The 12,870-nt window shown below is 57.1% G+C and overlaps 1 protein-coding gene across 3 annotated transcripts in view; it reads right to left on the bottom strand.

The window, feature by feature from the left end:
- The window catches only part of MACROD1 (mono-ADP ribosylhydrolase 1), a 147,579-nt gene extending 137,901 nt beyond the window's left edge, over positions 1 to 9,678 (bottom strand). The window contains exon 1 of one of the 3 annotated variants that reach the window (XM_058526580.1): positions 9,205 to 9,678. In XM_058526580.1, the coding sequence (XP_058382563.1) occupies positions 9,205 to 9,475 (271 nt within the window). In that variant the 5' untranslated portion in view covers positions 9,476 to 9,678. The remainder of the gene's footprint in view (positions 1 to 9,204) is intronic. The other 2 variants (XM_058526578.1, XM_058526581.1) reach the window with 2 other exon arrangements.
- Positions 9,679 to 12,870: the final 3,192 nt, after the last annotated feature.

The following is a 12,870-nucleotide window of genomic DNA, read 5'->3' as shown; positions in this document are numbered from 1 at the left end:
TGCATCAGAAAATGTGCAGAGGTGGGAGGGCAATTAGAGGAGGTGGGGGGAGAGGAGGGGTTTGCCTTCTGGAGCCTTCAGTGGAAAGGGCTGTGAGGGGCAGGTATTCAAGAGATAGGTGGGTCCCCGTGCATGCCCTTCGCCTCGACAAAGTCCAAGCCTCTGGTCCTCACGGATGCATGAGGAGCACGGAAAGGGCCCAGCCCACAGTCCGGCTCAGCACTATGGGGGGTTATTATAAAAGCCCACAGCACCCCGAATCTGCTTCACCCGCAGCTCAAGCCAGAGCCACGCTTTCCGGCAGACACTTCCCACCTCCTTCCACAAACACCTATGACAGACATGCAGGTCCTGCCTTCAGTGCTGGGGACACAAGCCCCAACAAGTGGGTCCTGGCCCTTGAGACCCTACAATCCAGCAGGGGAGACAGAGGTTGACCAGGCTCTACCCAATGGAGTAAGTAACCCGAACCCCAAGAAGCACGGAGAGGGGACATTCAGGGGGCTGGGAGAGGAGGTGCTGGGACCCACAGCCCACGGGAGCTTAAGTGAGACTCAGAAGAGGAGTCAGAGGTGACCAGGGCAGGGAAGGGTGTTCCACCAGCTGGAACAGCATGTTCGAGGTCCTGGGTGAGTGAAATCCAGAGTGTGGAGTGGGGAATGGGGGCAGGCACAGGGGGAAATGATGCTGAGAGGAGGCAGGCCGACTGCGGGGCCACCAAGGCCTGTTAAGGACAGACCTCATCCCAGGGGCCACCATAATCAGATCAGAAATGCTCTCACCAGATAGAGACTAAGATCCCCCAAGCCTGAGCAATGCCATTTTCGTTCTAAGAGGCTGAGGGTATCCTACCGCGGATGGTCCCCAGCGTGGATGGTCCCTTCTGTCACCAGCATCCCTCGATGCTCACAGCCCATTTCCCTGCCCCCCTTCTCAAGGGGGTCCCTCCACACTGGCACATGACCTCACGCACCATCTGAGAAACCGGCCGGGGGCTCCCACTTAAATGCTCCTTTCTTTGTGTGTTGGGGGAATGTGGGGGGGGCTGGTATCCAGAAGGAACTGAAGTGCTTGTGCGAGCCTCAGTTGTCCTCTTCTGCTAAATGGGGCTATGGGAAACTCCCTCCCGCGTTAAATGAGAAGGGGAACAGGCTTAGCTGGGGACAGGGCAAAGGTACCCCGGAGCAAAGAGCAGACCGTGGAGGGGAGGCCGGCTGCCGGGCTCTGCAATTTGAATGCAGATCAGGCAGCTAATAAATATTCATCGAGCATCCACCGTGCACCCAGCCTGGGGATGGGGGGCAAGGGGAGGCCTGGACAGCTTCCTGGGGGAGGTCCCCCCAACTTCTCTGGTCTGCCCCAGGTGCTGCAAATCACTAGAGAAAATCCCATCGCCAAGCGGATGGCTCCCTCTGAATTCTGGATCTCCCCTCAGCCGCCTTTGGAGGTGGGTCCCCCCCCTTCTCCCCTCTCCCAAGCCTCCCCAACTTGTCCTCCAGCCATCGACTTGTCCTCCAGCCATAGACGCTGCCTCCTCCTCCCACCAAGCCAGGAGCCCCGCCACCTGCCCACACCTGGTCCTCCCTCCCTCAGGTCACCAGGCACCAAGGTCCTTCCTCCCAGCGGAGGCGATGGCTCACCTTCCAGAGAACTCGCTCCTGCAGCTCCCCCTCCCTGTCCTGTCTGCCCTCAAACACCCTCTCATGGCCCCGTCTTTTAAAACAAAACCCTCCCTCGACCCTGCATGCCAGCTGCGGCCTCACTTCTCTGCCCCCGGCCTCCTCTGTCTACACTCGCCGTCTCCACGTCCTCCCTCCCATGCTCCCCTAGCCCACACCCGCCTGGCTGAGACACCACCCGGGCCTCGTGGTCCGACACAGGGGCCCCTCCTGTCCTCCCCTGTGCACTCTGGACCCCCAGCCCTCTTCTCTCTCAGCACGCCCCTCTCCTGGGCCCACCCGCCTCACAGGCCCTCCTTCCCACTCTCCAGCTGCCTCCCCTCTTCCTTAATCTACACCCTCCCGCTACGTCTTCGCATCAATTCCAGGCGTTCACAACCCTCTTTACGCTAATGATCCCGAGGCTGCACTTCCGGCCCCTCATCTCCCTGCCTAGTGCCTGCTCTCATCCCCAAATTCCACAAGTGCAAAACTGAACTTGACTCTGTCCCCCCAAAACATGTTTATTTCACCCCTCCGTTCCTCCCCCATCTCAGCGAACAGCCCCAGACTTTGCTGTCATCGCTCTCTAGATCCTTCCAGAAGCCCCCAACTCCCAGCCGACTCCCTGCGTCCACCCTATCGCCTGCTCCTCACACAGCAGCCGAGGGATCTCAGGAAGATAAGTCAGAAGCTGTCTCTTGGTTTAAAGCTCAGTTCAAACTCTGAGTCCTTATCGTGGCCCACACGACAGCCCTGCCTCTCCCTCCCCAACTCCCGTGCCACCCTCCCCACTGCACCTCACTCTGCCCCCTCCGCCTCCTGCCTCCTCTGGCAGGCCACACAGATCACCCGCCTGTTCCTCCACAGCCAGGTTGTCTCCTGCCTCAGGGCCTTTGCACCTGCTGTGCCCCCTGAGTCGCCTTCCTTTGCAATGCCCTCCTCATTCCTCCCCGCTCCCAGAGTAGGCCCCTCCCCTACAAGCTGTGCTTTATTCCTTACTTGCCCTTGTTCCTTGCTTGCCCTTGGCCACATGGGGATCTGTCGTGCGTACGCTGGATTCCCGCCACCTGGCACAGTGTACGCCATGTGTGAGCATCGTGGGCGTCCGTGGGATGAATCAGTGAACGAATGAGCTGAGACCTGAAGGTCGAGGGCAAGTTTGCTAAGAGAACAGAGCCTTCCAGGCGGAGGGAACAGGGTGTGCAAAGCCCCGGGGTAGGAGAGAGCATTCGGGTGGAGAAACGGAGAGAAATCTAGAACAGCTGGACCGAAGAGCAAAAACAAAGCTGCAACAGCCACCTCTGCTTGTCTCCCCAGACACAGGAAGGCGCGAGCGGGCCCCGCTCCAGGCTACTACTGTGGCCCTGACTGCTCTCCTGCTCCTTGGTGCCACCAGGTTTGGGCTCGTGACCTGCCGACACCGTGTCCATGGCGAGTCACTCACCCTCTCTGAGCCTCAGTTTTCTCATCGCTAGAATGGGGACACTCAGGCCATTCCCGGGGCCCAGTGAACAACAAGGGGCGGTGAAAATATTTTGTAAGCTACCAAGTGCAATATACACATCAGATACACTCACTCCTTCCCGTAAGAGAAAGGAGAGGACCAAAGCAAGACCAAATGTGGGAGAGGACATTTTTTTGCCAACTTGGGGGCATAGGAGGTAGAGGAGCTTCTTAAATTATTTGAGTCCCCATATTTGTCATCTTGCACAATTGGGACCAAAGACATCCCCCCGCTGAGGCCTGGGTGTGCCCAAGGGCGGGTACTGCCCGCCAGCTGGACCCGGGGCCAGGAAGTGAATGCGTCTGCTGTGACACCGGAGGGACAGGTCTGCAGGGACCCAGACCAACCCCATAGGACTCTCAGTGCTGAGTCTCTCTGGCTGGGGCAGGCCCCAGGCACACCACGGAAGCAGGCCTGGGTGCCTAGAGATGGCTCAGGTCCCTGAACAGACACCATCTGGCAGATGCCCCCACTTTGCTTTATAGAAGAAGCAGAGCCATCTGCCCTGGCCACAGGCAAGCCGGGGGGGGGGACCCAGCCCAAGGTTCTTTCCTGCACTGTCCCCCCAGTATCCACGGCCTGGTCTGAGTGACCCACAGCCCGCATGGCCCCCTCTCTCCAGCAAAGTCCAAAAGACAGCTCCACTTCCCAGAGATGGCACAGGAAGACAGCCAAAGCTCCCGGCTCTGCCACCAGCCAACTGGGCGCCGACCTTGGGGACATCTGTCAGCCTGTCCCTTCCAGTCCGTGGTCCCTAAGCACACACCTCTCAAGGCCACGTGCCAGGTACCACGTCCTCATCTCCAGAACAAGGTTGCGGCCTGGCTAATCCCTGAGAATCGTACACGTCTCTGATTTTGGGGAAAGGAGAAGACGACTGATCTCTCCACCAGCCCCAAGAAACCAAGGGCCGTCTCCATCACCTCTGCTTCCTCGGCCAGCCGGGGTCCCCCAGGCCCTCCTCACTCACTCTGGAAGGAGCAGAAGCAGGAACCCTAAGCTTGGCATACACCCCACGCCTTTATAACAGGCTCTACCTCCTTCTCCCAGCAGGGCAGATGTGTACTTAAAGCACAAGTGAGTTTTATTTTTCTTATAAAAGATGTACAACATACGTTTTAATTTTCTTTCTTCTTTGGAGAGGCGAGAGTATTTCTCAGCTCAGTGAGACAGGTGTTGTAAAAATATGTTGGCAGTAAATTTTGATGGGGAGGCCCGACCCCGGACGAAGCTTTGAGCAGCTCCCGGGCAGGAGAGCCGAGCTGGAGGAAGCGGGCTGCGCCAGGACCATAAAGAGCAGCGGGCGAACAGGAATTCAATGATGTGTTTTAAGAAGTGTCTTATGGCACTTTGCAAGACGGCAATTGGAAAGGTGAGGGCGGGCTGGCACGGAGGGAGGCTCCTCTGCTGGGGAAGGCCGGGTGGGCAGGGCTGATCACAGTGGGGCTCTGGGAACACCGCGGCAGGGGCATCAATCATCGGGGCTCCCTGTCCCCCAAGAGCGGGGACCCGTCAAAGCCCGTGGCACAAGAAACAGGGAGACAGCATGAGTACCTGGGAGCCTTTCTGCTCTCGCTAGGCCGCCTCATCTCTGCCCACACTGGGACGGACCAAGGCTACTTCCCCAGAAGACAGGGGGGAGAAGCCCCCCAATTCCAGGTGTGCCTGGGAAATTTCCCGGTTCGGCAGTCACATCAGATAAATCATCCATTCTGCACGAAACTCCGCGGAGGATGAAATGAGTCCTCGCCCCTGCCCAGAGCAAGCTGAGGCCGGAAGACGTGAACCTACCCTGAGCCACCAGGGACAGGGAACTCAGGATATGCAGGATCAGGGCTCAGCATTTGAGACAGGGGAGACAAATTTGCAGGAGCCCAGTGTCGCCGTGGCCAGAGCAGAGCAGAGAGAGGAGAGAGGCCCCAGGGGCGACGAGGAAGGGGGACCCTCTGGGGGTCTCTGATGTGATGCCGCCCCAATCTACAAATCGGGCGCCGTTGGCCCCATTCTACAGATGAGGAAACCGAGGCTCAGGGAGCGTGGAAGGAGTGGCGGTGGGGCTTGCCCACGTCTGATGACACCAATGCCCGCTCTCTCTGTGGCACACAGCCCTGCCCCTGCCGCAGGCTGGAACGAGGATCCACGGCCCTTCTCCTGGAGGCGAGGCCCGTCCTGTGGTGACACAGCCCCCAGATGCCCCAAGGGCCCAACCTTAAGTCCCCTCACACCCAAATGCCTTTACAGCATGACTGTTTCCATAATTTCTGATGAAAAGGCATTACTGGGGGGATAATAAGGCACCCAAGAACTGAAGGCATTAAATTAGAGAAATTAACCCCTGGCCAGTGAAATGAGATACTGCAGAGGTCTCCCAAAAGGCTGAATGTCTCCTAGGTAGGGAGATCCAGCACAATGGTATTTACTTACCTAGACGGAGAATGGGTCCACAAAGTGGGCAGTCAGCTTGAAGACAGAGAAAACAGATGCCCAGAGTGAGGCAGAATCTGCCCAGAGGACTCACTGGGCCGGGGGCCGGGGTGTCCTCACCCAGGGCCCGGAGCAGGCACTCAACACTGCATACAGACTGAAATGCTGAGCGACCGCCCAGGGGAGGAGATCCTCGGTGGGTAGGACCCCCCTGGCAGGGAAGCTTGCCCAGGCTGCCCAGGGAAGTGGGATCAGCTTCCGAAATCGTTCAACCAGCTCCCCAGTTGAGAACGACATGTTGCTGAGCAAACTTAAGGCTATAATCTGGCTTCCACGTGGCTTTTCCACAAAAAGAGGAGGCCCTGTCCAGGCACACGTGAGTTTCCAGACCCACTGCTACTAGAGTTTCCCACTGTGAACTGCACATCAACTTTCTGATCTATACATCAGTCTCTCACGAGTTTGGTTACTGTGTGCCAGTGTTTGAGAGAGGATCATCTCAGGCACAGATGGGCATTTCGAGGCCTGTCTAGGTATATCCCCAAGAGAAAAGAGCACACATGTCCATGAAAGACATGTACAAGAATATTCAGAGAAGCTTTATTCCCAACAGTCCCCAAACTGGAACCCAAATGCCCATCAACAGGAGAATGGGCACACAAACTGTGGCCCATCCACACCATGGAATACTGCGCAGCAATAAAAAAGAGCAAACTGTTGGCACACCCAATAATGTGGATACATCACACAGATATTGAAGGAGCCAGACACGCTGTCTGCCACTGTCCATATGAAGTTCAAGAAGAGACAAAACCAATAGATAGAAGAAAGATTGGGAGCTGGCCGGGTGGCACAAGCAGTTAAGTGCGCACGCTCTGCTGTGGCGGCCAGGGGTTCGCGGGTTCGGATCCCGGGCACGCACAGACACACCACTTGTCAAGCCATGCTGTGGCGTTGTCCCATGTAAAGTAGAGGAAGATGGGCATGGATGTTAGCCCAGGGCCAATCTTCCTCAGCAAAAAAAGAGGAGGATTGGCAGATGTTAGTTCACGTCTGATCTTCCTCACCAAAAAAAAAAAAAAAAAAAGAAGAGAGATTGGCTCTAGGGGGTACCAATTAGAAAGGGGCTCAAAGGAATCTTCTGGGGTGATGGCAGTGTTCTACCAGTGGTTGCACACTTGGACGTTTCTGTAAAAGTACACTGGCCACACACTTAAGGCCTGTACACTTGATGTACTTCACTGTACAACAGAACTCAGCTCAAAGTGTCAAGTGACTGTCACAAAAAAAAGGTGTGGGGTCTTCAAGGACCAAGGCTCAGACCCCAATCAGAGGCAGAGGCCAGTTGATCCTCTTCCCCTCCAAAGGTGGAATCTAGTTTCCCTCCCGTAAATGTGGGCCAGACCCCGGGACTCGATTCAAAGCCCTAGAAGAGAGTGGGAGAGATGGTGTGGGACTTTGAAGACTAAGTCACAAAAAGGCACAGTGGCTTCCGCGGCGGTCTCCTTGTGCTCCCTGACTTAGATCATGTGCTCTGGGGGAAGTCAGCTGCCACGTTTTGAGGACACTCAAGCAGCCCCGTGGAGAGGCCCCGGGGGTGAAGAACTGAGGCCTCCAGCCAACAGCCATCTCACGTGAGTGAGCCCCCTGCGGACAGCTCACTCCAGCCCTAACCCAGCCCCAGCCTCTGACCCCCAGCCAAGCTCCTCCCAACTTTCTGACCCTCAGAGGCTGTGAGAGAATAAATGTTTACTGTTTGAAGCCCCTAAATTTGGAGGTAATCCGTCACTCGAGAATAGATAAGTAAAACACAGGGAGATCTCTCTGCGTCTTATCCCCATAAGCCACCATGTGACACCTGCTGGGGTTCCTGGGGCAAGAACGCCCTCCTCCCGCTGCCCGAGGGACACTGGAGCTCAGGTGGCCCCCACCTGCCATGGTTTCCTCGCAGCGTTGACCTTGACCTGGCATGGTCCCACTGGCTTGACCACATTCTCTATTCTGGCTTCTCCCACCAAAGCAGAAGGGCGGGGCCCTGGCCTGACTGCTCACAGCTGAGTCCCCGGCACCAGGACAATGCTGGCCGCACAGAAGGCACGCGATAAAAATGGAGCAGAGGCATGAATGGAAATCCAGCTCCTAGCACAGACACCACAGCGGCCTGGGACTCGGCCGCCAGCTTCATGCGGTCTGGAAGTTTTCAGCAGCACCAAGGAACAGGAGGGGTGGGGAGCTGGATCCTAGAGATAGCGGCAGATCCCGGAACAGGTGCCCAGGCTGGGCCTCCCTTGCTCTCTTCCCCACCACCCTGGGCTGCTGTTCTCTGACACAGAAAGGGAAGCAGGGCTCCCTGAGGGACAGTCCCCTGCCAGCAGACTCTGTCAGCCCCCCCCGCCCCCCCCCATCCCTGCCATGACCAGCGTTCTGGGGCCAGGGCTGTGGGCGTGACAGGCGCTCCGTGAGCTCAGGGACCAAAGCCGAGTGCTTTCTGCCGGCACTTTAAGATTCCAGCGAAGGCAACGCATTTCAGGGGTAAGTCATCTGGAACTCTACCTCCAATCCCGAGAGGACGCCTTCCCTTACCCCCAGCCAGGCCCGCCCCAGGCGGGCCCTCCCAGCCCCATTGGCTGCACCCACTCTGCCACGCGGGCCCAGCCAATGAGCCTGCTTCCCTGCGCTTTTGAAAGGGGATCCAGCTGGGAATGGTTACAGGCGCCCAGGAGCAGGCCCTGAAGGGCAGGGGCAGAGGGGCGGGCAGCCGGGGCTATTTGGGGCCCTGCAGGTCGGGTTCCCTGTCCTCCCTGCTCTGTGCCGGGTCCAGAGCACTGGGACTCCTGCCCCACCAGGACGCAGGCCCTGACCAAAGCTGGAGGAAGTGGCTTGATTCCTGCGGGAGAGGGGGTCATTGTTCTCACAGACACAACGCCCCATTTCTGCCCTGCCCCCCAACCCCTGGGCCCTGTGTCCCCCAGGAATGGGGGAGAGACTGCTCACAAGAGGCCAGAGGCCAGGGAAGAGGGGAAAATGGCACCAGACCACGTGCCCAGAGAGGCAGGCCCTCAGGGTAGGGGTGCAGCGGAGGCAGAAGGAGGCCACTCCGTGGGGCTATCTGATCCCACCAGTGGGCCACCAGGCCCACAGCTGTCCCCTCAGCCCATTCCCTGCCACTCTGCCTAAAATGTCACCACTTGAGAAACCACACTATGCAAAGCTTCAGGAGTTCAGGACCCTAACGTCAGCTCTGCCACAAACTCCAAGTGACCTTGCACAAATCCGCTCAGGCACTGGGCCTCAGTTTCCCTCCTGCACAAGAGAGTAAGGTGGGAGGTCCAGGATGATCTCTAGGGGTGCCCTGCGACCCATTCCAGTGGGGTAAGGGAACCCTCATAACACAGCCCCCGACGGGGCACCTGGACCTGGTCTGAGGTGAAGTGGTTTGTTGGTCTGGGCATGGGGGCCGTGGCTGTGAACAGGGGGGTTCACACCAGAGCATATGGGGCCTTAACTTCCCCAGGTCTCTGGGTGGAGGAGGCTGCTGGTGTGTTGCTGTCCAGCCGGGGAAGGCCCGGGTGGGGCCGCCCTCGCCCCTCGCGCCCCCCTCCTGCTTACACTTACATTTTGCCTCCTTCCAGTCGGTGGAGGTGCTCAGGTCCACCTTCGCCGCCATGGCCAGGGGGGCCCAGGTGCGCACCCCGACTCTGCGCCCCACCGCCGCCGCCCCACAAGCCCCAACTCCCGCTGGGGTCTGCGCGCGGGGGGCGGCCGCACTGCTGCGGGTCCGCGGGGGCCCCGCCAAGGGGCCGGGCCAGGAGCGCGGGGCGACCAGCAGCTGCCCGGCGGCGCGCAGCTGTGCCAGGCGGCCGGACACTCGGCTCTGCAGAGACATGAGCGGGCGGCGCGGGGCAGCTCCCCGCCCACTTGGACTCTATTTACGGTGCTCGGGAGAGTCTCTCCCTTATTTACTCGGTGACTGGGTGGCGCGTGCCAGCCCGCGGCGACCTGCTCAGAGCCAGCGGGCCGCGCGGCCAGAAAACCCGGGCGCGCCGCTGGGCACCCTGGAACTTGTAGTCCCGGCCGCCGGACGGCCCCCGCACTCGTATACACACGTGCGCGCCCCGCCCGGGACTCTGCCCGCTCCCGGCGCTCGGCGGCGCGCCGCGCTGGAGCCTCCCCCAGCTCTCGGAGGGTCGCGCGGCCGCCTGGCGCCTCCCCTCGGGGCGGGCTCGCCGCCTGCAACTTCCTGAACGGTGGAGCCTCCCGCCCCCGGCCTCCCCGCGGCCCCGCCGTGGTACCGAGCTCGGAGGGCGCGCGCGGCCCTGCGGAGCGGAGCGCTGTGCAGCCGGGGCACCCGGGCCCCGGCCCCACCCTTTTCCGCCCCCAGTCCCCGGGAGCCGCGGGTCCGGGCCGGCCGTGGGGAGGTGACAAGGGGCGCGAACGAGTACGTCCGGTTCGGCGACTTTCCCCAGGCCCCTGAGCCCCGGGGGCGGGCGGGGCGCGGCTGGAACCGAATCCAGAGCAGCCGGGGAGCAAGGGTGGAAATACGCAGTGGAATGTGAAGGCAGAAAACTCGAGTTCCGAGTGGCGTCCTCGGGTGGAAGAGTTGGGGTGACCTTTTTCTTTATATTTTTCCTATTTTTTTGCAAAGACTATGAAGATGGATTTTTTAATATAAATATTTTTATCTTTCTATACTATTAATCTTATTTGATAAATATAATAGTGGATATTTTTATAACCTGCGGAGGAGCCAGGGTTCCAGAGAAGATTCCAGTACCAGCTTTGCCACCCTGGGGTCTACTGGCCCCTTGCGACTTGCTTCTTGAGCTGTAAATTAGGAAGACAGCGCTGGGGTTTGGCGCGTTGCAGACCTGCCCTGTGCTCAGGCCCCTCTGGCCCTGTGTGGCCATAACGCTCCACCGGGCTGCGGGGAGGACCACGTAATCCGTCTGTGGATGCTGCTAACACCACTGCCGATGCCCAAGAGAGGGTCAGCGGCAGATCTGCGCAGGGAGGTGGGCACACCGGCGAGATGAGAAGGGCCAAGGCCCACCATCATTCCAGGACCACCAGCAAGACCTGCGCCTCCTCCGGGAAAGGTCATGGAGATGAGTTCAGGATGCGGTAGTCACACTGCCAGGCACATCACCACTTGCCACTTCTCCAGTAACTCAGCAGTGCCAGAAAGGCCTTGCCAACTGCAGCCAGGACCGCAACCATTTACAGGGCACTAGGTGCCAGCCGGTGCCGTGAAAGCACTCTGGTCCATTTGCTCTGCCTCCATTAACTCCCACCAACCAGGGAGGCAGCACTGCCCCAGGGCACAGAGGAGCAGCTTGGACTGGCCCCAGGTCAACACAGCCTGTCAGGGTCAAAGCCCAGACTTGGGTCCAGGTTGTCTGGTTCCCATCTGTGCTCTGGAAACTGATGACACAGATGTCACTGATTCTGGAAATGAAGTATGTGGTGTCCCTGTTTATTAGTTTTCTATGGCTGCTGTAACAAATTGCAAATTTAGTGACTTAAACTAAACTTCAAACACAAATTTATTATCTTAAAGTTCTGTAGGACAGAAGTCTGACGGGTTCTCACTGGGCTAAAATCAAGGTGTTTACAGGGCTGTGTTCCTTTCTGGAAGCTCTTCCTTGTCTTTTCCAGCTACCAGAGACCACCCACATTCCTTGGCTCCTGGGCCCCTCCCTGCATCTTCATAGCTGGTGATGTTGCATCTCTCTGACCATTCTTCATAGCGGCCTTTCCCTCTGACTCTCTTCTGCTTCCCACTTCCATTTTCAAGGACCCTCGTGATTACGCTGGGCCCACTGAGATAATCCATGACAATCCATTTAAAGTCGGCTGATTAGGGGCTGGCCCCATGGTCTAGTGGTTAAGTTCGGCGTGCTCCGCTTCAGTGGCCCAGGTTCGGTTCCCAGGCACAGACCTAAACCACTCGGAGTGACCCACATACAAAATAGAGGATGATTGGCTCAAAATAGAGATGTTAGCTCAGGGCGAATCTTCCTCAGCAAAAAAAAAAAAAAAAAAAGTAGAGTCTGCTAATTAGCCACCTTAATTCCATCTGCAACCTTAATTCCCCTTTGCCGTGTAATGAAACATATTCACAGGCTCCAGGGATTAGGGATTAGCATGTGGACATCTTCGGGGGCCATTATTCTGCCTACTACACCCTTCCTGGTAAGGGAAGGACGATACAGGGACCGCAGCCATAGAACGTCCTGGTGCCCAATCAGGAGGCGGCCTTCTGCACGGAGCCTGAAAGCCATGCCCCCAGGCACCCTGGACGCCCTGGGCGTCTGCACCAGTCCTGCTGCTGCTGCTGCTTGGGGTTCAGCTCTGTTCTCACGTGGCAGCCGGGTTAGAGAAGGTCCCAGGTAACAGCCCTCTGCCGTCTGGTCTGAGAGAGGCCTGAGCCACACGCGTGGGTGGGTGTGAGCAGGGAAGCACAATCTGACTGGACCTTTTCAGAGTTCCAGTTGGACCTTTTGGAAAAGGGAAAATTTTACCGGGTACCCAAAGTGTGTGTGTGTGTCACGTGCATTCCAGGCAGAGGGACCCACAGAAGCAAAGGCCTGGAAGTCTGTGGAATGCCGAATCTTCCAGTGGGGCTGTAGCATCGGGCGTTGTCAGCTGAGGATTTTTAATGTTGGAGGGGGGCTTTCATGCAGAAAAAAGCTACCTCCCTGCTGCTTGTGTTTAAATTAATACCGTATTTATTAAACTTATAAATTAAAAAAAGAACTAGCTTTTCTTAAACATTCAAGTGCAACTTGCAAATCTAGTTTTCTATTTATAAATCTACTAATTTTTGTGTAAAAAATAAGAACAATTGCTTTCACTTCTTTGTTGAATATTTAATTAACTTACAGGTTCAGATGAAATTCTAAAAATGAAGGCCAATTACAAACTTAGGTAATTAAAGTCACTAATAGATTTTAAACTACATTTTACGGAGTTGAAATAGCTGATTCTCTCAAACATCTCAAACTCTGAACAGAAGAGACTTGCACATCTAACAAGCAGGTATTTTTCCTTTTTTTTTTTTTTCTTTACAAACAGGGAGGGATGAGGGGTGAGGGCATCTTCACCCCCCCCACCTTACTCCGCCCTCCCAAGCCAAGCCTGTGTTTTTCTAATCAGTTAAGCAACTTTTATACACGAATAGATACAACTTATAAATATGGTAAATCAGTTCTCTTAAAAATTCAAACACTCTTTATGAACTTTGATCCTTTTGTACTGTCTTGGTTGTCTATTGCTGGGTAA

The sequence above is a fragment of the Diceros bicornis genome, chromosome 31 (assembly GCF_020826845.1).
Source record: "Diceros bicornis minor isolate mBicDic1 chromosome 31, mDicBic1.mat.cur, whole genome shotgun sequence".
Lineage (NCBI taxonomy): Eukaryota > Metazoa > Chordata > Mammalia > Perissodactyla > Rhinocerotidae > Diceros > Diceros bicornis.
The sequence above is the reverse complement of the archived record's forward strand: the minus strand, read 5'-3'. Positions and strand labels throughout refer to the sequence as shown.